Genomic DNA, 23,485 nt, shown 5'->3' with positions numbered 1-23,485 from the left:
GAAGCCTGGCACAGGAGCTGGGGGACACAAGGGCTCACAGGAAGCAGGATGGGTGAAATGGGGAGAAGAGGCAGATTGAGGCTGAGTTCTAGGCCTCTGGAGTTTGGGGTCCCCCATGGGTTCTACTTCCCCTTCTCTTTTCTGGGCCTCTGAGAACCTGGGGTGGGCAGACATTTCCACTGTCTGGAGCCAGGAAGGATTTCTCACATGAAGAGAACTCGGGGCCTCCAAGGGGAAGCTGGTCTCCCCTCCCTCCACCCTGTCCCCGACCCCAAACAGCAACCCAGGGCAGGCTAACCAAACTATATATATATTCTGTGTTAAGGAGCCCTGTGTCAGGTTGATAGGAAAAAACAAGAGGGAGAGAGAAAGGGAAGCCAGGAGAATGCAGAGCTCAAATGAGAACTGAGATAAAGCAATTACCTGATCAATACGGGTGAAATTGAGTAATCTAGCAGATCAATAGCATGGGCAGGAGGCTGGGGGGGCTCTCCCTACTCTCAGCCCCGCTCCCCTGACCACCCCTGCTGCCCACCCTTCCTCTTCCAGAGGCCCCCGCCCCACCTCCTTGGGAATTCATCCCTAAGTCTGCCTTCCTCAGCCTCTGCACTCTGCTCCCCAGAAATATCACCCCCTTCCCTTCCCAGCCCCCACGCTTTGCTCAAGCTGCCACCCCCACCCAGACTCCCTCTCCACCTCACCTCCTCTCACTCACTTCCCTGTCCTTTCTTCCCAAGCTGAACCTGCTCTCTCGTCAGCCCGTCTGGGTTGAAGCCTCCTCCTCTTTCTCTACCTCTCCCCAGCCCAAGCCAGCTGGATAGCCAGCTTCCCACACTTGTGTCCTGGGGGCAAGTGTGGGGAGGTGGTCTCACCCATCCCCTAGAACTAGGTTGCAGGGAGCAGGTCTTCCGCCATCAGCCAGACCTGACTGCGGAGGAGCTATACCTCTTGCTTCAGTCTGCTAGTGGTAATACAGCCTAATTACACCATTTATGGAGCACTCCTGATGTCCTAGGCTCTGGCTGTGCTAGACTCTGGGAGTGGGAGCTGGGAGGAGGTTCCTGGTTCCTGCTGATCCAAAGGTGCTGACCGTGAAAGGCAATAGTCCATCTGGGGACTGCCTGTGTCTAGAGGGGGACCTTGGGGCTGAGTTTTTTTTTCAGGAGGGGAGTGGGGGAGAGTGAGAACTTCACCCCCAGTATTGCAAGAACGCTTGAGTTTCTGCTGGCCCAAGTCAGTATTGAAAATTCTATGGCAACTAGAAAAGTTACAGCTCACTAGGGGATGAAAAGAAGGGCTGTGGCATTGTGGAGAGAGCACTGGACTAGGAGGCAGAGACTCCTAAATTATTCACATCTTCCATTACCGCTAGGCTGGAAGCTTCTAGACAGTCAGGAGTGTGTTTATTTGACTCTCTGATCGCAGGACAGGGCCTGGCATCCAGCAGACACACAGGAAATGTTAGTTGAATAAATGAACAGTCACCTTGCCCACAGTCTGCCTTGTATTTTAGTTCCTTATGTTGGCTAGTTTCCCCTGCTAAACTGTGAGCCCTTAGAGAGCCAGGGACCTCCTGTGTATCTCCAGCACTCAGCCCTGCATTCAGCAGCCATCCAACAATGTTTGCTTCATGAGTGAATGACAATATAGGTAAGACTCTCCCTTTCTGGCCTTACGGTCAGTCCAGGGGAGCTCAAAATGGCAACGATTTCATGAGATTCCCTTAGAGAAATCAGGGGCCTCTTTAAAGCAACTCAGTCCCCCATCCCTTCCTTCTAGGCTATAGGTGTCACCACTGCAAGACACAGAGGTTTTTGAGAAAACACGTGGACCTCAGAGTTGGAGACTCTGGGAGAGTCCTGGCTCCGTGACTCACCAGCTCTGTTGACCTTGGGCAATTCCCTTACCTTTGCTGCCTTTCCTTCTTTTCACCTGCAAAATGCAGATATAAATAGTACCTTCTGCAGAAGGTCATTGTGTGGATCAAGTAAATTAACACAAGTGACAAGAACATATAAATGTTCATTGTTATTTTCAACATGGGGGTAGAAGGAGTTGGTCAACAGAGGGGCAAACTTTCAACGTGTGCAGATGAAGATTTTTTCTAGCTGGGCCAGGAGTAGGAGACTAAAAACAAACCTCCTATATCTATTATATTCTGAAGACAGACTGACACCCACATATCTCAGTTTCCCCTTCCCCTCCTTCCAGTTAGGTACTGCAGGGACAAAAGTAATGCAAAGAAGACTCTGAAATCTCAAAACACTCATCAGAATATGACTGCTCCCCACCCCCTCATCTGTTTATGTTACTCTGAAGAATGCTGGGAAAAAAGAGAAGACAGTTTTAATGACACACTGGAACCAAGGGTCCCTCTGCTGTGGCCAGAATTTGGACAAGGCCAACCTCTGCTCTCTCTAGAGAGGGGTCCTTCCACCCTCCCCTCCCTGGTGAGTCCCTGCAGAACTCCATGTGAGAGCCAGGGACAGTCTACTAGACCAGTCTTGGGGCTGAAGGTGGGTGGAGTCAGCGACCTGACAGCTGAGATGGGGACAGAGGTCTGCTCTGCTGCTACTCAGGCCCGATCTTCACTTCTCATTGTTTGAGCTGTAAGCAGGGGTTTATGGATTCTCTTCACTGTTTGCCTAGACCAGATCCCCAGATCCCGGAGCCAGGGGTCTGTAGACAGTGGGGTGGAGCTCCCCTTCCCCTTCCCATCCACCTGGGCACAGGTTCCACCGTCAGTAGGTCCGGATGGGTCTTACTGAAGGCTCATCTGCATTCTGGGAAGGCTTTGATCTTTGATCTTTCTTTCTCCTCCGTCAGTTCCCCGCAGTCTACCACCAGGAGCCTATTTAACCACAGCTTAGGGCCCCCTCCCCGGGCCTGCCCACAGGTGCTTCCTCCCCCTCCACTGGGTTCTGGCCAAGGTCTCAACAGTGCAGATTGGGACACCTGGCCTGACACCTGGAGAAACCCTTAAGATTGGGCCTCCCCACTCCCAGAACCCCAAGTCTGTAACTCTGATTCTTAGATGCTGGGGGGAAGAAGTGTCTTCACTCTCGCCTCAGAGATCCAAGGCAGCAGGGAAAGAATGCCATCTGGAGTCAGGAGACTAGGATAAGGCACCCACCCTGGGCCTCACTTTTCTCATCTGTGAAACAGGGAGTGAGTATTTAGCTCTTCTTGTGAGGGGCTATTGGAAATATGGATGTGAAGGCAGAGAGCCCCCCAGAGTCCAAAAATCATGATGACAGAGTAGGACTCACATAAACATCTTGGGCATCTCATTAAAAAAAAGATTTCGAGTACTAAGTGTTTTATGTGCATCATTTAATCTTTACAACAAACGTATAAAATATGGAAATTGAGGCACAGAGGGTTCCATAACCTGCCCAAGGTCTCATAGCCAGTAAAGAGGCAGGGGTGGGACTAGGGATTAGAGCCAGTCCCAGAGCACCCCCCTTCCTCAGGGAGTCAGTACCACCAGCTCCTGGGAGAGGAGAGGCAGGGCTGGGACTGAGGGGCATGTCTGAGACAGCACAAACCTTCTTGGGGTTTCCTGCTGCACTCCTGCCCACTTTTTCTTTTTTTTGCAGGACAAGGGGTGGGTTAGTGAAGATAGAATTAATGAATCTGAATCCTAGGAGAGGGGGCAGGAAGGGAAAAGCCCAGCTGAGACTATTTAGAACTATAGGTGTCTTGGAAACTGGGAGACCAGAGAAACACACGTAGGGGGAGGGTTCTCTACGATTTCAGTTCATTTTTCTCTTGCCCCACATTGTACTTGAATAAGTAAATACCCAGCAAATATGTCCTGTGAGTACCCTGACGGGGGCAGGTTTGAGGGAAGGAAGGAGGGAGTACAGTTGCAGAAAGGGGAGAGAGCCTGAAGGTAGAGGAAAGGGAGGGGACAATTGCAGGGGCAGGGGCCTGGAGGGTGGGAGAAAGCTGTGGATGAATAGGGGGCCGCAGGGCTGTACTCTGGGGTCTGGAAGCTTGACACTGTATGCACACACCCTCATCCCTTTGCCTGTCCTCGTATCTGAAACCTGTATTTTCTATCCCAACAGTCAAACTTCCTTCATATGTTTCTTGTTATTAATTTATTCAACAAACATTTAGCAAGCACCCTTAGGCTCTACGCAATGTGCTAGGCACTGGAGAAGAGGAGATGAATTGAACCCTCTGCTGGTCCTTGGCTTCTTGACTGTACTTTAAGAGGCCAATCAGTGTGATGACAATACAGTGTGGTAAGGGATGGCACAGAGGTAAACATGGGCTGTAGTAGAACACAGAATGGTGCCCCTGTCCTGCCAGGAAAGGCCCCTGGGGGCGGTGACATCTATGTTGAATTCTGAAGGATAAGCTGTAACTGGCTAGGGTAAGTGGAGGAGAGAACGGTGTTCCAGGCAAAGTGGGACCGACCAGATGAGCAGTTCATTCAGCATAGCAGAGAGGCCTTGTAGCAGAGTGGTTAAGAGCACAAGTTCTAGTGCAAAAGCCCTGCTCATACCAGTTAACTTCTCTGAGACTCAGTGTTCCCCTGAAGGAAGTAGGGATAAACACAGCACCTACCTCAGAGGGTTGTCATGAGGATTAAATGGGTTAAGACAAGCAAGCCCTTAAAAATGCCTGGCACATGGTAATTACTCTTGTAAGGGGAAGCAGGGGCCAGATTAGGAACGGCCTTTCCAGGTTATACTAAGGACTGTAATAGGGAGGTGTGAAGGCTTTATTCCCTGCTAACTCACCATGAAGGGCTCTGGGGCTCATCTTTCCTCTGCCAGCACTCTCACCCCCAGGCCCCAATTCTCTCCTCACTTTTTCCCCTTGCTCACCACTATACTAAGGACTGTAATAGGGAGGTGTGAAGGCTTTATTCCCTGCTAACTCACCATGAAGGACTCTGGGGCTCATCTTTCCTCTGCCAGCATTCTCACCCCCAGGCCCCAATTCTCTCCTCACTTTTTCCCCTTGCTCACCACCACTCCCTCCTCTCTTTGCTTAGAATTTGAATAATCACTTTCCCATTCTAAGCACTGAATGGTCAACTTAGGCTGTCAGAATCAGATGTCTGTGATCCTGTTCTCAAAACTATGTCCAAGTTTGTTCCTAAAATGAACCTCTCTTTGCTTTCAGCAGTGAGCAGGGGAGAGAAGCAGGAGGGTCTCATCCAAGTCCATCCCCAGCTTCTTGACCTGGGTTACTTCAGAGAGTTGACCAGTCAGCTCCTGTTTCTCTACTTTTTCCTGCCTAAATGATTTAAGTCTTCTTGAGTAGACAGAGTAATTTGACGGGGTAGTTAGTGTCTCAGGGCTATGGCTTCCGATGCTCTCACTGGCCTAGCCGAAACTTTTACTCTTTTGTAAAATATCTGGGATGACTATTACTGCAGAATAAAATGCAAACTCTTCAAGTGTCTCCTAAGGCCTTTCATAATCCATTCATTTGCCTCTTCAGCCTCATCCCTCACCACTCAATTCCAATTTCAAGTCAAATCTAACACCAGGCATATTGAGACCTTCAGAAAGCCACTTTGCCTATCTCCCACAGGTAAAATGAGATTACTGCCTGGAACCATTCTTCTTAAGATGTGTTCATATTCAATACCCCACCAAGACACCCTCCTACCCCTTTGGGTTCTTGTCCTCTACTGGGAAATACTAGGTTTCCCTAGAACTGGCCTGCCATGTACTTAAACAAAAAAACCCCAACAATAACCACCTTTATTGATATAATTCACATGCCACAAAATTCACCCTTTCAGAGTGATTGTAATTCAGTGGTTTTTGTTGTGCATTTGTCATTACTTTCTAAGTCCAGAATATTTTCATCACCTCAAAAAGACCCATTAACAGTCACTCCCCACTTTTTCTGGCAACCGTTAATCTGTATTCAATCTCTATGCATTTGCCTATTCTGGACATTTCATATAAATAGAATCAGGCAACGCGTGGCCTTTTGTGTCTGGTTTTGCCATGTACTCTTAATGGATCCTCACAACAATCTTGAGATAGAAATCTCCCCCTACCTTGTGTCTCTGGCTTCAGTTTCCTTTATCTAGCAGCAGCCATTCATTCAAAGAAATTGACAATCTCCAAAACTCCTCACTATGTTGGTACCCACCTCCTCACTATGTTGGTACCCACCTCCTCACTATGTTGGTACCTGCATGATAGGAATAAAGAAGTGTGGGATGGGATAGGTTAGCATGCTTCAGTTTCCTTTATCTAGCAGCAGCCATTCATTCAAAGAAATTGACAATCTCCAAAACTGTTAAGAGACCCACCTCCTCACTATGTTGGTACCTGCATGATAGGAATAAAGAAGTGTGGGATGGGATAGGTTAGCACGAATTTGGCAAATTCTCTGGCCTGACCACCCTGGCACAGTGTATGGTAAACAACAAAACCAACACAAGGCAGATTTATACTTAAAAGTATTGTTTTTATTTAACTTTAATTTCTGAGGTAAAATACTTTTTTCTTTCGACTTCCATAACAAAATACAGAGCTATCAGATACCCCTGGAAAAAAATATGTATATTATACATATATTTCTATAACATTACATCATATATATAATATATATGCAAAAATTTGAAGACTTTATAGAAAGCAGAACATCTAAAAGGCACTGCACAATGGAGTTAAGATTACTTACATTTTATATACATATACACACTTTAATCTGTGTAAGCAGATAACCTAGTGAAGTCATTTCACATGTGAATGTCTTATTCACAAATCCCTGCATCACAATTTTATAATTCAAAAAATGCCTCAATATTTCAACACAAATTAACTGGTAACTTTTTTTTTTCCCTCAAGAAGAAACTAAAAATGGAACAGTTCTTGAAAGATTGAGTCAAAGTTTTCTTTTAAACAAAATAAAAATGTATGTTCTGTTTACAAAACAAAAAGCACAAACATAATTATGGAATAAATAAAAAACAAGGGACAAACAGCCAACTGACTCTATCTACTTGGTGAGAAGTGATATAATTAAAACTATGTCTCTAATGCTTCTGGAAGTTTCTCGGCCCACAGAGGACTAGGGTGCAATAATCATTAAATTGAGTTTAATGCAGTGCAGCTTGAAAATTAGGGTGAAGGAACTTGGTGAATTGTTTATATTTCACTCCTACCCATTCTTCAGGAAAAAAAGGTGAGCTTAGCAAGCCTGGATGCCCTTAAAGAGGCTGTTTTCTTTTCTAGAGCTAAAAAAGCAAACTGTTTACATGAACCAGTTCTTGATTAATGAAATTTCAATAGATTTATATTTGCAAAGTTTTAAACATTTGGCAGAGCAAAATTTGGAAAAAATGGGGCAGAAAAAATAGGTCTGGTTTTTGTGCCCCTTTTTTCCACTGGCTGTTCAACAGTGATGAGATGCTCACAGAAGAGAAAGTCCTGGCTTTGTACTGGGCTGTTGATGGGTGCTGCCAGGAGCGGGCTGGGGGAAGAAAAACTATCTCCCACACCTTTGACCTAGGAAATATCAATGACCTTCACATTCCCTGGCCCACTTCCTGAGCAAGCCCAAGTTCGGCTCTGTATAAGGACCCTCCCCCAACCCCAGTGTGCAGTGCAAATCAACCAACAATTTACTGGTGGAATGGCAATCAAAGGAAACAGTTAAACACTAAACACTTAACTAAAGTTAAACTAACTTTAATTTCTTAAAGCCAAAAAACATTTTCCACGGAGTTGAACATTTTTAGAGTGTTTTTTTCAAGTGTACAAGCAGTGACTTTTTGTTCAAACAAAAGCAGCATCTAGGAATTAATTCTGGCACTTGGGTTCTAGGGGGTTACAGGTATGCATCATGGATTTTTCTCCCTCTTATTTTAAAGGCCTCATGTTTCTATTCCTGAGTTCATACTGACATCTGCTGGCCCTCCCCTCTAGTGGACAGTGGGTGGTCAGCCAGCCTCCCTGGTTAGATTGGACAATGCCAAGCAGAGATCCTTCCTTCACCTGCTGGGCTTGCTTTCTGATTTAGAGGTAAGTTGAGGTGCAGAGAAAGAAACTGACAAAAACACAACCACCAAAGGCAGCCTGACCAAAGCCTGAGTTGCTAGGGACCACTCTCCCTCCCAGTACCTTTCCCGGGAAAAGATAAGTCACTCATGGAATTTGAATCAAACAAGGAGGAGGACCCTTGCCAAGTAATAACATGATGGACTCAAGTCATCCCAGGCCATTTAACGTCTCCCTTACCTGCTCTAACCTTTCCTGAGCATGTACTCCAGTTTAAAATAGAAAAAAACACCCCCCACCATTAAAAGATGACCCTTGAATGTTACTTTGTACAGAGTTCACTTAGGCTAAGGAGACGTCAGGAATTTCTCCAATTCCTAGACAACATCCCTGTGCCATCCTTTTCCCTCATCAGATATGGATTTATTTCTTCTCTTCCTATTGCTCTGCTGCCTGGTGGATCTGAGCCACAATTAGGTATTTACATACACTATGTAGGTACACGTGTACACACACAGAAGGGTGGCTGCTGTTTCTTTCTCTCTGCCCCTAGTCCAGGCCCCTTTGCTTCACATAAGATCAGTACTTTTCAATTCCTTCAAATTTGTTGGAAGGGAATTTCCCATGAAGAAACCATTCCTCACTGTAAACTCTCATGTGGCAGAGTCAATTTATCTTGAGAATTAGGAAAATCTGGGCAGATGGGTATGGCAAGAATGGCACCACTACAACAGGACAGACACCAACTCTTTCATTCACACCAGGCCTTTTGGCATCTGGTTGCTTTCTGTGTCTTTTTCCCACCTCTTCCTTCAGTCTCAACAAACATCCACTTGTACCCCTAGCTACCTTCTGCATTTCCAGGTATCATCTGCCCTTAACTCCCACAGCCTGCCTTTCTGCTACCCATTCCAATAAATCAAGAGGGAATGACTATCAGCTAGGAATTTAACCATATCTCAACATTCCTGGATTATCTGAAAAGTTGTCCATGCCCTTCTACAGGTTTATGTTGATAGACCCGTATCATCTTAAAGTATGTTTATAGTTAAGGCTTGCCTTAAGAAAATGATAAGAGAACCAGACATAATAGAAAGACATCTTCAACAAGGTTGTCATGCCTCTTAATAAATTTGCTTACAGTCACACTTTGGTTTGGCTTCCCAAACCCATAATGGAAAAGGAAAAATGACGATCTTTTTTGTTTGTTTGTTTTGTTTTTAAAGGCATTGGGTTACTTCCTCCTGCCCTCTTCTTTCTTCCCTGAACAAGAGTTTACAACTCCTCATGGCTTCTTAATAGGTGAAGTAGGTGAAAAGTCCAAGAAACTCACAGCAGGGCTTCCTGTCTCAACCATGTAGCTGAGTGGTGGCTGGCTCCTGTGCCTTCCCAGCCCCACTCTAACTGGCAGTATGTTCATGTTTCCTGAAAACATTTTTTTAAAAAGGAAAAGAAATGCCAAACAACAACCAAAAAGGAAGTAAAAAGGAAAAAGGAAAAAGAGCAACATCTGAACATCCCCCAGCCCCAGTAAGACTGAAATTATCTTATTCCTCCCCTGAAATAATTATAAAGAAACATTTCAGGCAAAATACTTAGTATTAATGGTCTCTCACTATTCAGCCTCCCAAACACGGCCCTTTCCCTTTTATGTATATCTCTCAGAACAAAAGAAACTCGCTAATGGCTTTCCATATATAAATATAACAGAAAAGAAAGAAGTCTGGAACCTGAACTATCATGGGACCAAAAAGTATCATGGTCCTTTAGGAGTTTCCTTGTCAGAAAGTGTTAAGCCTCAACAGGAAATAGAGGATCCTTCTCCTTTTAGTTTAATACCTTCCCTGTGTCCTACTCACCAGGAAAAAAAGTGTGTTCATATCCCACCTAATTTACAACAGAAGATACCCCATCCCATCCCCCAAACATAAAAATACAAGTCTATGCCCCTTGAATGATCAAACCAGTCTAACTACCCCCCTCCCGCCCCCCCCAATCTTGCTACATAAATACATGTATGTATTTGATTATAGTATAAACAGCTCCCAATCCACTTCCAGTTCTAAGCATCAGCAGCTGCTGTTGCCAAGCCCCGGGGTCCTGACCCATTCCAAAGGAATTTGCCATTCTTACTCAGCTCTCGGGCTTTAGGGTCATCATTCCAGCGCCGCTTCAACCGAAGCTTGGGGGGCATCAGGGCATCTTCTTTCTTCTCAGGTGCACTGGGCTCTTTGCCAGGCCTGTCCTCACTATCTTCAGTCACCTCTAGGGGTTCTTCATTAGGGGTGCTAATGGGTACAGAGGGCCAGACAGATGGTGGAGTGGGGCGGGCAAAGATGGTGCCTTTTGTCTTTTCCTCTTCTATGGTCCTGCTTGGCACAGTGCCCTCTTCTTGAGAGTGCTCCTCCTTTTCTTGTGCAGAATGACTGAGGCTCTCAGGATCCTTTTCAGAGGCAGGCTCTACCTTAATTCTCGGGGGCAAAGGAGCCATGTTGGATGCAGTCATAGGCGCTGATTCCTCGCTGCTCTCGACTCTCTCCCGGTTCTTCCGCCCAACTGGCGGGGGCTGCAGCTTGATAGAAAACTGAGCTGATTCCTCAGGATGCATTTGGCACTGTAGTGGTGGAACCATGAGCCCTGGGTAACGCGGAAAAGTCCGGGGACTAAGATGGTAGTTGAACACAGAACAGGCTTGAGAATGAAGGTAGTGTTTCATTTCCTCAGGGTTGAAGGAGAAGCAACTGTTGCTGGTGAAGGGGCTCAGGCCTGGTGATGGGCTATAGGAGAAGATGGTGGGAGTTAGGGAAAGGGCTGGTGAAATAGGGACATTAAGTACACCTCCACGGCCAGGGACTGGAGAGACAGCAAAGGGACTGTGGGGGTCAGGATACATCCCTGGTCTAGTGAACAGAGGAAGCATTATGTCAGGCTTGCGTTTCTGATGGCCAATCCCTCCTCCACCGACAGCATTCCGGGAGGACATGAGATCCACACCCCGGCGCCAATCAGTGGCGGAGCCATCCTCCAGCTCCGAAAGCTCTGCCTTTCTATCGGTGCCATTAGTTGACTCTTGGCCAGAAGCACTTAGGGAGCTAGCAGAGAACCGCCCTGCCTGCACATCACTAGTTGGAGAATGGGTGTCCAGAGGTGGGAAATGGAATCGGGAAGAGGCTGTTGGCACTGGTGGTGCACTCTGAGGAACAACACCTGTGATGGTGAAAGAGACAAAAGGCTGCATTAGAGGTCTGGTCATTCACTACCATTACATTTACTTATGCTAACTAAGCACAAAATGTTTAGTAGCAACAGGAAAAAGACATTCCAACTGGACTAAATCTCCATCTTCCCATTAACTATTGCTCAGCTTCTTAATTTAGTTGCCATCTTTCTCTACCCTCTCACTCACTTTATTGTCTTCACGGTACTCCTTACTATCTGAAGTATCATTTACTTGTTCATCTATATTCTAAACCATAAATTCCATGAGGCAGGGACTTCCTATTGTTCACAGCGGTATTCCCCGCAGTTCAGGGCTTAACAATTAGTAGGTGCTCAATAAATATTAGTTGAATGAATGAATGGGTACAAGAGCCTTCTCCTCTACAACTCTAAATATCGTGTATATATCACCTGTCTCAATCTTCAGCTTTGCAAATAGTTTTTTCTTATTTTCATAATTTTGGCCATATACATAAAGCAAGAAAACCAAACCAAAAAACAAACAAAACTGGAAATAACATGTATGTAAAGCAATGCATTAAAAACCCAAAGACCCTGCACCTCACATATATGGACATGAAGAAGACCATATTTTAATGAAGACAGATTAATAAAAAACGCTATATGATTGTTAAGGTAAATTCGTGTGGGATATCTTTTATTATTTGATATATAATTACTACTTCACAGAGATTCAAATATTTTTCGGTCTCTCCAAATCCATAGTCCTATAACGAATTCTATATAATGATCTCCATTCCCATCCTGCTTTCAAGCATTTAGGAAGCATTGAGAAAGCTGGGAAAAAATCAAGCATTGAGGAAGATGGGAAAAAATACAGGATCTACTATTCCCTCTCTCAAGTTTGCTTGCTAAAATTTGGAGCTCTGAGTGGAAACTAACACTGTGCTAACAAAGTCAACTTCAGAGGCTCACGAATTCTAATTTCCCACAAAGGTCCTTCTGATAAATAAGGCATGTGAAAGGTATGCCATCTGAGGCCTCAGGGACCCTGCAGGTTCCTGGGAGGTGTCAGTGGCTTGTATCATGATGTCAGGAGGGCTCTCTGACTCTGAGGCAGAGATAAGGGAGAAGGAAAAAAGGGAGAAGAAAACACATGAAAAATCAAAATAAATCAAAGTATGGTGATCTAGGAGAGGAAACAAAAAAGGTGCATAGGATACAGCGTGGTCAGGAATTACTCTTAATCAGGTGCCGCCTTCTACTCTTGGTATAATAGTCATACTCCGCTATGACACTGGAGTTGGCTGGTATGTGCAAGACTGTAGCTTTCTAGGTACATGTGACTGAGTAACATTGTGCCAGAACAGCATTTCTTTAACTGATGTTCCACAGAAAACTGTTTTGCAGAACTCTGCCATAAGTATCTCTCCTGCCAGCTTATTAAAGGGGCTAAAATTCTACCCTTTTTGTTTCTTTTAAATTCTGACTTTTTAAGTGCCCATCTATTCAAAAGCAAAAAACCACTTCTGTGTGTTCTGAAAGATGGAATAAGTATAATGTGGATGTGGAAGGGAAGGTCCTGTCTCCTAAGCAATTCAGAAATGCGTGGTTAAATTGTTATTATTTTTTTTTTTTAAAATCTGGAGGATATCCATCTTTACACATGCTAATGTAGACTGTAAATCTCCAAGGAGACATAATGCATACCGTTTTCCAAATGTATTTAGGCGGAGCAAATGAAGGTGAGAGTAGGAGCAATGTTGGGAAGGTAGCGTTCCGGCCCCCTTACCTCTGATTAAATGGAGTAGCCCTACTTTTATATGCTAAGTATGTTGAGATATCAAATCTAAGATTTTGTTTGAGAAAAACTTTGCTGATAAAATATGTCTGAAAACCATGCTTTGGAAGAAGACCACCTCCATGGAGCCATCATGAAATTCATGATGGAAAATAGTAGGGTTGGAACATTTTGGTCAGAATCTTAGTTCTGGCACCTGCTATCTTGTAGCTTAGTGCAAGTAACAAAGTGTGAAGTCTTAGATCCCCTCTGGCAAAATGGAAATAATAAGGTCTTTGCCTAGGTTCAAACCTTGGTCCTATTACTTATTAGTTGTGTGCCACTGATCAACTTACCTGTCTGCCTCAGTTTGCTTACCTGTAAAATAGGTAATAACAGGACCGATCCTAATGTTATGAGGATTAAAAAAGTTAATATTTGTAAAGTCCTAAGAATAGTACCAGTGCATAACAAACTGCACGCTGTTAAATAATTTTTAAATTAGATAATCATTGTTCAAAAATCAAAACGTAAAGGCATATATCATTCAAATATGGACCATATATTACAGAATAATATTGGACCATATATTACATAATAGTATTAGAGCAATGTTAAACTTCCTGGGTGTAGTAATGCTATTGTGGTTATGGAAGAGAATGCCCTTGTTCCTGGGTGATACATGTTGAAGTACAAAGAAATGTCATGATGTCTGCAACTTAATTTCAAAGATTTAAAAAGTATATATAAACAGAAAAAGATAAAGTCAATATGGAAATAATGTTAACCTCAGTGAATCTTGACAAAAGATACAGGGTGTTTGCTGTTTATTACTGTAGACTTGAAGTTTTCCCAAATAAACATAAAAAACTGAGTATGGAGGCTGAGAGGTCTCAATTCCATCCTTGAACTAGTCCATCCTCCTCCTACCTTCTGACGGGATAACTGTCTTTACTATTATCTTCTGTATCTTTCCAATATTTCTTATGCAAATACAAGTAAATATTAAAATATATTAATGTATTTTATAGGATGCTTTTAATGATAAAAATGAGATACTGTATGTAGAAGTACTTTCATCACTATCCACATGTTGATCACTCTACCCTAAACTGTTAACAGCAAGCAGTATTGTGGGGAAGGGAAAAGAGAATATTTACCTTTTTACTCTACCGACTTCTGTATTATTTGGTTATGTTACAAACAGCCTTTATTTTTAAAAACACACAGACCAAAATAGCGCAACTTATCCACCTACCTTGTACACACATCTTTGGCCTCCAAGATCTAAATCCACACAGCTGTACTTTCACATTTTTCACATACATTCCACATTGTATTAATCCTAGTATATCTTATCTCTCTTGCTAAACTTTAAATTCCTTGAAGGAAAGAATTCCCCCACAATCTTTTTTTTGTCTTTAGGGCTTAACACGTTATCTGTTCAACAAATGAATCCCAAGTTAAGAGAGGAATGTATGATCTATTAAATAAGAACTAGATTTCAACAGTTCAATCTTTCAGGAATTGTATCCTGAGAAACTTTTCGACAGATAACTATTCGGCCTACCCTGCTCAGTCTTTGACTTTGCTGTCCTCATCCTTAATTTTATCATTTTTAAAATGTGGATAACAGACATACACTTCCCTGGGCTGAAAGGGTTGAATGAGATAATTTACAAAACCTCTAAGCAAAAATACCTCCATTAAGCACATGTTCGATAAATGTCACGCTCCGTTGTCATCATCAAGTCAACTTTTAACAACATTTGGCCTATCAGGGTTTCTATAAACTAATGACTCTAGTTCTTTGGAGTTATCTGTACTTAGGATGTGAGCAACCAAGTAGTATGCCTAAAAGAAATGTACACTGTTTTGCTTTACCTGTGACTTTTTGACTAGGATCTTGAACTTGCTTAAGGGCCAATGTTGGTTCAATTGCCTACAGGCAGAACGGATGTGCTAGGCCACTATTGTTAGAAAGTTTTCAGAGAGTTTAGATTTCCCTGCCCTGGAGAACCACATTACTCCCAAGAGCTGATGGATGCCCCACTCCAGGTTGTCCAAGTAGCTAGACTTCTGGGTTTCCAATTGACAAAAATGGATCAAAGACAGAACAAGACCAGTGAAGCATTTTGGGGGGGTAGGGTAGAGGAGCATAAACACTGATACATTCTTCAAAATTGCAGGTACATTTATCTACACTTCTAGTTCCTTTAGGCACACAGGGAAGGAGCAAGAGTGAGAAATAGAGGAAACAAAATTCTAGTGGCTAGAACAGGTCTGATTTCCTAACGCCTCTCCCTCAGGCACAAGGAAAGAAAACAGGTTGTAATTAGAGAGATGCATTCCAATACCACTTTTTTCTTTTTTTTTAAATGCATGCCCCAGGGACAGGAGGGAGTGGTTAGAGAAGGAGAGATGGAACTGTAATGATAGCAGAGTCAAGCTAAAACTGCCCTAACTTGTTGTGTGTAGTAATTACATATCTGCAATAGATCTCAGTATTATATTCTCTCAGCCACACCTCCGCTTTAATTTTTCAGGTTTCTCCCAACTTTTCTCTGAGAAGTTGTATTACTGTAGAATCATGATCAGCTTTTTTTTGCCTTAACGCACAAGGCCACAAGGCCACAAAGAGTACTGACGGACTGGTCAGAAAATAGTTTAATACAGTCTATTTTCTTGGGCAGGGGTATGATTTGCATCTAAAAAAACCCCACCACAAAAAAAACACACATGAACAACAACAACAAAACCTTATAAAGACACGGCCTTCTTCATCAGGAGAGAGGCAGGCATAAAGCCTCTCTGAGCAGCTGCGATGGAAAGCTGTAAACTGAACAGCCTAGAGGGGAAGCCCTGCTGCACTTAAAAGGAGAGAAGGTCAAGTAACCCCATAGTCTTGTTCTCTGAGGAGTTGCTGGTGCAGATCAAAGACACTGCTTTACATTGTAAACATGTGAACCTCCATTCTCTGATCAAGGATGCTGTGGTTTTGATGATATTTACTTGATAAGGGAGAGCTTGGTAGTTTCAAAGAAAATCGGAAGTGTTTGTAGAAACAGGTTCCTGTCTATAAAAGAGTCACTGGGCAGGGTGTTAAAACTGAGTCCTGAATTTAAAGATCAACACTAAGCTATGGAACATCATTCTCAAACAGGATAGTGTAATATCTAGGAGATTACAAATAATATACAGAAAAAGAAACCGAACAAATCTATCTTGATACTATGTAGCTTATCACTCCCTTTATGAGCAAGAACACTGAGGCAATCCAAGGGATCACATTACTTTAATGTTTCTAAAATCCCTTTAAATATGTCATATCTTAGACTTGGGTTTTTAAAATTCCTTTCCAACTCAAGATTAATTCCCCATCAAGAGAGTCTGCATCTTACCACTTGACCGAATGTTGATGAATGGGTAGTTGGGCATCACCAGCTTGTTGAAGTTAAATTTATAAGTAAATCTTTTCCCTTTTGTTTTATGAAGGATCCTCTTGTTGTAATAGTATCTGTAAAAACAGAGATGCATGCCAATTTATCTTTTAGCTTTTGATACACTTCTGTAATCACTAAGAGCAACAATTCTTGCTCTAAGTATTACTTACAAACATCACTATCATTCTTTTGTAGCCTGGCACTCAGGTTAGGGCTGGGAGACCTAAGAACTCACTTTTTTTCATTCAATTTGCAACTAAACTCTAGTATTAGGCTAGAGCTTCACAAAGACAACCTTGCTTTAAGATCCTGAACACTTATCCTAGTCCCAATCACCTTTCTTCTCCATCTCTCTACAACATTAATTTTACATTCTGTTTCCTTCCTGTTCTACTATGAGTTACTAACTGCGTAGTCTCTCTTTTCTGTCTTGCCCAGCTGGGGGCAGACAAGTCTCTTGGCAGACCTGATGTGGTTAGTCTGGAGGCACAGACAAAGGAATGCAGAACTGTTTTATGGTGGCAGGTCCAACAATGGCATACCCTAATCTGAAAAATAGCCAACTTGGCCTGCTTCACCTTCAAAGACTCAAAGGGATGTGAAAAGTTCCAGCAAAGTCACTGGACAGATTTTATATTCAGGATCACTAAGAATGAAGAAAGGTAGGGGAACTTCAAAGTACCTGGAACCTTTAGCCTTGCATCTGTTCAGTGGCACAAGTTATAAACTGCTTTCTGGCCCCTTGAGGGCTAAAGGGTAATGAAATTTAAAGACTTACAAAGGGAAAAGAGGACCTGAGGAAATTTATAGTGATCAATTTTTAGACATATCCTATGGACTGACAACTGAGCTCACAGATATAGCTCCTAATAGCTAGGTGAGTACTATTCAGGGAGCCTTCCTCCTGGGTTTGCTTTACCCTTTTCTAGTTTTCTTTTCAGGAAAGCTCAACAAAGAGAAATTCTAATTGAGTCCCAATAGTGAAGTCTAAACTAATCCTTTAGATTATAAATGAGCTCCAACCCATGTTTCACCATACACTCTCGCCCACTACAAAGCAGAATCAGCTGTCTTGTCAGGATCCAGTGCCAGCCACACTGGAATTCCCTCCTACATATAACGAAAGATATGCCTTTTCTCCTGTGCCTGTGCTACTAAGATTCAATACCTTTTCTACTCCTGCTTTAAAGCTACACATTATTCACTGATAGTGTAGTCTCTTATCACCTGATACCCTTCTTATCTAACATTCACCAAACTGCTTAGTCTCCCTCCAATCTGTCAACACCAGTGATTTGGGAATACTTTCCCTTACCTGAGGGCTCGGCTCAGCTTGTCATAATTCATCTGTGGTTTGCATTTCCTGCGGCCCCAGAGGCGGGCCACCTCATCTGGATCCTTGATGACAAACTCTCCGTACTCTCCCTGCTGCCAGGCGATGACATGGCGGAACTCTTCCTTCTGCAGCAACTCCAGGATGAAGTGCCACAGCTGGATCTGCCGGGAGCCTGGGGATGACTCTGTTTTGTAGGCCCAGTCAGGAAACTGATATCCTTTAATGTGAAAAGGGCAAGATGAAGGTAGTCAGGAGCTAGGTACATATGCAGCAGCACCCCCAACTTCACATTCCACTGCTCAGAATCTCTAGAGTGCTTTGCAAACATGCCATAAACACCCCTTCAGTCAGCTGGGGCTAACCACAACAGAGGAGAGGAAAGCACAGAGAAATTACTTATTCTTGTGGCAATCATTAAATCTGATAAAACTGGGCAGCAGCACACTGTCCTAATCTCTTACCCTTTCATACATTACTAAATCTCACACCTACTTTTTATGAGGGCATGAAAGTTCCAAAGGGAACAAACCAGAAAGATAAATTAATGTTTTAGGAAACAGAACAGAAAACTCCTTACCCCCAAGGTTGGAATTGTTGTCTCTAATAAGAAAGAGACTCTAAAGCTTGGGATAAGGGTGTGGTGATCAGACATGTTGAATATACATTCATAGGAAACAAGCTTACAACTGTCCTAGAAGTATCCACCCAGTCAAGAGGCTGTCAGTCATGGTCTGGTATTTGTGAACTGAGCCCAAGTGGAGAGAACAGGAACCACTGAGGGACATTCCAGGTACATCAGAGATAATTAACTTCTGCTCACCTCCTCCTCCTTCTGGCTTTTCCACGATGCTACAGCCTGCTTTCATTTTCGCACTCCTGCTGAGAGACACAAGCCACACAATTACTTTAAGACGCTACTTATTTTCCTCCCAAGATTTCCTGGCACAGCCTTTTCCTAAACTTCCTTTTCCCTGTTTTTCCTTCCTTATGCAATTCTCTTTCTTTCAAACATGTCACCTCCAATTGCTAATCCCCAATTCATCAAATGATGGTCCTCAGGTCATCAGCTTCAAAAGCCATAATTATCTCTCACCTGACTTTAAACCACAAAGTGTAAACACTGTCCTTAATATTTGCTTTCTTCCTCCTGACCAACCCTTCAAATGTAAAAAAAAAAAAAAAAAAGTAAGGGTACAGTGAAACGGATCCAAAAAGGCAGCCAAAACAAGTCAAACAGTTTGTCTTCTATTACTAGACAGGCCCAGATGCCAAGATACACAAGACTGAGTTCACCCAGATGTACCAGTTTAAGGAAGGGTGAAAAAATCCAAGTCCATCTGATTCCAACACACAAATGAACATCTGATTTTGATTTATTTTACTGAATTATGTGAGATGGGAGAAGGAAAACTCCTCCCAGTTAGAAACTGCCTTCTCCCCCTTGAAAAATACTCTTGGATACAGGAAGCAAACACATCATAGGTACAGTCACTCTATACAAGAAACACACACACACTGCCAAAGTTTTTCTGAGAAAAAATTTACATTTTCTCCCATTAACAGGAAGGCAAAAAAAGAAAAGCAGGCATTTCTGAGGACATTCTGGTCAATGAGTGGAAGGAGTCTTGCTATGATCTGGTCATTCCATCCAAATTTACAGCTCCTCAATAAATTTCCAGTTCTTAGCAGCAAGTAGCTTTGTGTCTGTTAATCCTTTAGCAAAAAGGAGGACAGGGTGAAACTGCCAGAGGGAGATGGGGGCAGGAGAGGGCAGATGTCCCCTCACTGTTCTCCAGGGCCTATGATAAGCCCTCAGCACCCACATTAGCAGGAATCTGGAGGGAAGGTAGGTGCCTCAGTGGCCCCAGGGTAGGGTGGAGATAAATTCCGAACCTTGGAAATTTTGTCTAACCTAGGATTCCTTAACAACCTTAAATTTTTTTTCTCACCATACACAATAAGGAGACCAGCAAGTTTCAGTCTATAAAACTACCAGGGGCTGAGGACGATATAAATATCCCAAAGGAAAGAAAACAAACAGACACAGATAAACATGAGATACACAATAGCAAGGCACCAGGGCTGAGGCAGGAGCTTCCTCTCCCATCTCCGTGACAATGGGGGAGGAAAAACTAATTTCCCCACCGTTCCAGGAAACTGCCCTGGTCTCTAACTCCTAGATTACTCTGCCGGATCGTGGGGGCCTTTAACCCGCCACAAGAATGCCCTTCAACCATTACGACTATGGGGCCCAAACCTTGTTGCAACGATGACCTGACCAAGAAGCCCTCTCGACGTCCCTGCTCCCCGATTTTCCCCATAAAGACCCCGCTCCCAGGAGCCCGGAGGCGCCTCTGCATGTTTTTTACAAATTCGCAATGAGAACACAATGTCCAAGTAGGGCCATTCGTCTGAACTCTGCAACCCCCAGCCCCCCTGCCCTTGCTCAAATCGGGACCATTCCCCGAAGAGTGAAGCAACACAGTCTGGCACTGCAAATCTCTTGCAGCAGCTCCCGGTCCCGGCTTCCACAGCCCTCAGAGTCTCCTTTTCACTGATGTCCCGGCCGGGCCTCCCTTGCTCGGTGGCGTCGGGGCTCGGCGCAGCCACCGCACGAACGCTGCCCTGGGTCCCTGTCGTTCCTCAGACACGGGGCCCCCTTCCTCCCCCGCCCTCCGCGCTGGACTGGTACGCAGCCCGGTGAGCGGCCCCGACCCCAGGATGCCGTCTCCTCCCGGGTCCGGGGGGGCCAGCCAGGAGAGGGCCGGCGGCACCGGCGAGGCCCGGACTCACCTCTCCCCGGCACGGTCCGTCTTCGGTCCGGTCTCCTCCGCGGCGTCTCCGGCTCCTCCTCATCCACCCCAGCAGGAAGTGACCTCCTCGGCTGCTTTCGTCACTTCCATCCCCAGCAGAGAGGGCGGGGGAGGAGGCGGCACCCTCCCGCCAGCTCCCAGCCTCGCCTCACCGCACCCAGCCGCGTCTCCCTTTCCTTTCTTTTTTCCGCAGACGCCGACTTCCGCCCGCACTCCGCCCCGGCAGTGCGCGTACGTCACGCTGCGTGGGCACGTTACGCACGCTCGCGGCGGGTGGCCCGGCGTGGCCGCAGGGTCGAGGTCCTTATGACTGGCGGGGTGACGCGGCGCCAGGAGGCGCCGGGCGGCCGTGGAGTTGTGCTTCGGCCCCGTACTGCGAGTCGAGGCGCTGCGCCCGGGTCCCACTTGCCGCGAAAGGGGATCTCACAGACCCCGGAGGAAGGGCCCAGGCACCGGGATAAAGCCCCCCCCCCAGGCCGCTGGGAGGAGGCCCCGTTTCTCAAAAAAGGGCCCTGCGGCCTCCCAGGGAGGAGACAGCCCTCACAATGGGAAGAGAGGGGGCTGCAGAATTCAGACGCAGCTCTCTACCCTGTAAGAAGGGACCCTTGCGTAGACGTGTAAAAGAAGCCGCGAAGCTTTCTCTGAAGCACCTTGCTTTGGCATTTCTTCCCTGTAAAGACCAGGGAGTATGACCGCTTCTCTGCTTGTTCCCATCCCTCTGCATTTTGTCTTAATTTGTCCCGATCTAAGCAGTTTGTAAGTCTTCTACCTAAGTCATTTAAACACATCTCCCCTTTCTTTTTCCTTTACCTTTTGTTTCTGCTCTAGCAATTACCACTATTTTGTCCAAAGCATTTTTTTTCTTCCTTTAAGGCCCAATGATTAAGGATCTCAAGCAGTTCAACTTTATCTCCATCCTCTACTCCCGTAAATTTGAGTGGTGTCCAGGCCTAGTTTCACTGCAGAGGCAGAAGAAAGGGAGGAGTGGGGATCAATACTAGTTAAATGAATTAGAGTAAAGAATAGGTGTTGGGGCGGTGAAGAAGAGAGATGTGGTTGAAGGAAAATGGAAGATCAATTTTGATCAAATGGGTCAGAATGTTGTTTTGTACCATTTCTCTAATAACATCTTTCCATCCTGTGTGTTAAATAGACCGTGGAAATATCACCATTGGTCACCAAAAGTTGGCTCCCAGTTTTGGATGTTCTCCAGCTGTTAGTAAATTAACTACAGTAGTAGGTTGGTACCCTCTGGCCTAAAGTTTCCTTACCTGTTTAAAAAAGAAATGATAATAGTATGGTGACATAAGGTCTTTTCTAGTTAGAAAATCCTAATTTGTAGGTGAAAAAAGTAAGGAGCAACATTTAAGTGCCACGGGATTTCCAGTATCTGCAATTAGTCCATGAGCTCTTTGAATTTATGAACTGTGTATATATATCTTTTGTATCTTCTGCAGGGCACCTAGAATACTGTCTTACATGTAAATAGATGTTTGGCTGAACATTTCTTTAAAATATTGGGTTTAGCTAAATGATGGAAATTGTGTTTACGTCCTTGTGCCTTAAACTAGCTTTGTGACCTTGGTTAAGTTACTTAACCTCTCTGTGTCAGATCCTCGTCTGTATGAACATAATGCTATAGTACCTACATAATACCTATAATATCATGGTTGTATTAGGTGTGTTAATACATGTAGAGTGGTTAGAACAGAGAATGGCACATTGCTAGTATGGCAGATGAATAAAGATTGGCAAAAATAATAATCATAAGAATCATTATTATAAGAATTCTCAAATTCTCTCACCACCCATGCAAATCTTAGTAACTGTGTCAACTCAGAAACTAGGGTGATCGGGAATGAGGAGCTCCTACTAAAAGTCTGAAATTGCTAACCCTGGGCTCATAGCTCAAATGGTCATGATTAGAGCCAGCACTGTCAACTCCAAGGCGCCTGTGTTCTACAAAGGGCTGGGAACCAGAGTATAGGGACTCTTTCTGCATATTTTTACTCACCTCAGACTCTTAGTGGTTCTCTGTGGCTGCTTCTCTGACTGAGGGTGACAAAGGATGACTTGAGTAAACACAATTAACAGAGATAAACAGGTCTCTCTACCTGGCTGGAGTCTGAATTGATATATTGAGAAATGTTTCTATCCCCGCACAACTTAGCAGGGTTTTAACATCAAAAGTCTAAACACTGGCCTGGAACTTAACAGGTGAATTTGGGTTTGATAAAGCAAGCTTGAAATTCTCTAACAATTAATGGGTTCAGATAAATGAGTTGTGCATTGGGAACCTCTCTGTGGTGGTAGAATCTGGGGAGATTGGGATGGCTAGGGACTTCTAGCCCAGAGTACGCAAGGTCCCTTTCCACCGTCTCTTTCACCACACCACTGCTGCCTTCTCCATCTGCTGCAAACAAGCTTTCACAACTTGGAGATTCTTCATGTTCCTGAAATAGGGAGAGCATGAGCTCTCTGAAAGCATGGGGGTGGAAACACTTAAGACACAGCCTAGGAGTGAAGACAGGTTGTAATCTCTCTTGAATTTCTACTTGCTCAAAGCTCTCTTTGTCCACTGACATTGCCCTCCTACCCTCTTTCTACCCAGCTTTATAATTGTTCCATATGTCTAGAATAAGTTTGTTTTAAATCTCTAAATCTCTCACTCTCTATTCTCACCACAGCAAAGCTACTCTACTATTTCTTAAATTAAAAAAGGAGAAAAGAAAGAACTGCTAAAATTTATTTTTCTTCCAAAAAGCCCTTACTGGATTGTGTGTGTGTGTGTGTTTCTTCCCTGGATTGTGTGTGTGTGTGTGTAGGGGTGTGTGTGTTTCTTCCCTGTATTGTGTGTGTGTGTGTGTGTGTTTCTTCCCTGGATTGGGTGTGTGTGTGTGTGTGTTTCTTCCCTGGATTGGGTGTGTGTGTGTATGTGTGTGTGTGTT

General features: G+C 44.2%; 1 protein-coding gene across 1 annotated transcript; it reads right to left on the bottom strand.

Moving 5' to 3' along the window:
* Positions 1-9,872: 9,872 nt before the first annotated feature.
* Positions 9,873-20,758, bottom strand: LOC103588500 (ETS translocation variant 3). Its single transcript, XM_008570189.1, has 5 exons — positions 20,518-20,758; positions 18,545-18,603; positions 17,704-17,941; positions 16,347-16,462; positions 9,873-11,192 (listed from the first exon to the last, which is right to left on the bottom strand). Exons 2-5 carry the CDS (start codon positions 18,588-18,590, stop codon positions 10,048-10,050), a joined length of 1,545 nt encoding a protein of 514 aa, XP_008568411.1. The 5' UTR covers positions 18,591-18,603; positions 20,518-20,758; the 3' UTR covers positions 9,873-10,047.
* Between the last annotated feature and the right edge of the window lie 2,727 nt (positions 20,759-23,485).

This window comes from Galeopterus variegatus, unplaced genomic scaffold (assembly GCF_000696425.1).
Source record: "Galeopterus variegatus unplaced genomic scaffold, G_variegatus-3.0.2 Scaffold33, whole genome shotgun sequence".
Lineage (NCBI taxonomy): Eukaryota > Metazoa > Chordata > Mammalia > Dermoptera > Cynocephalidae > Galeopterus > Galeopterus variegatus.
The sequence above is the reverse complement of the archived record's forward strand: the minus strand, read 5'-3'. Positions and strand labels throughout refer to the sequence as shown.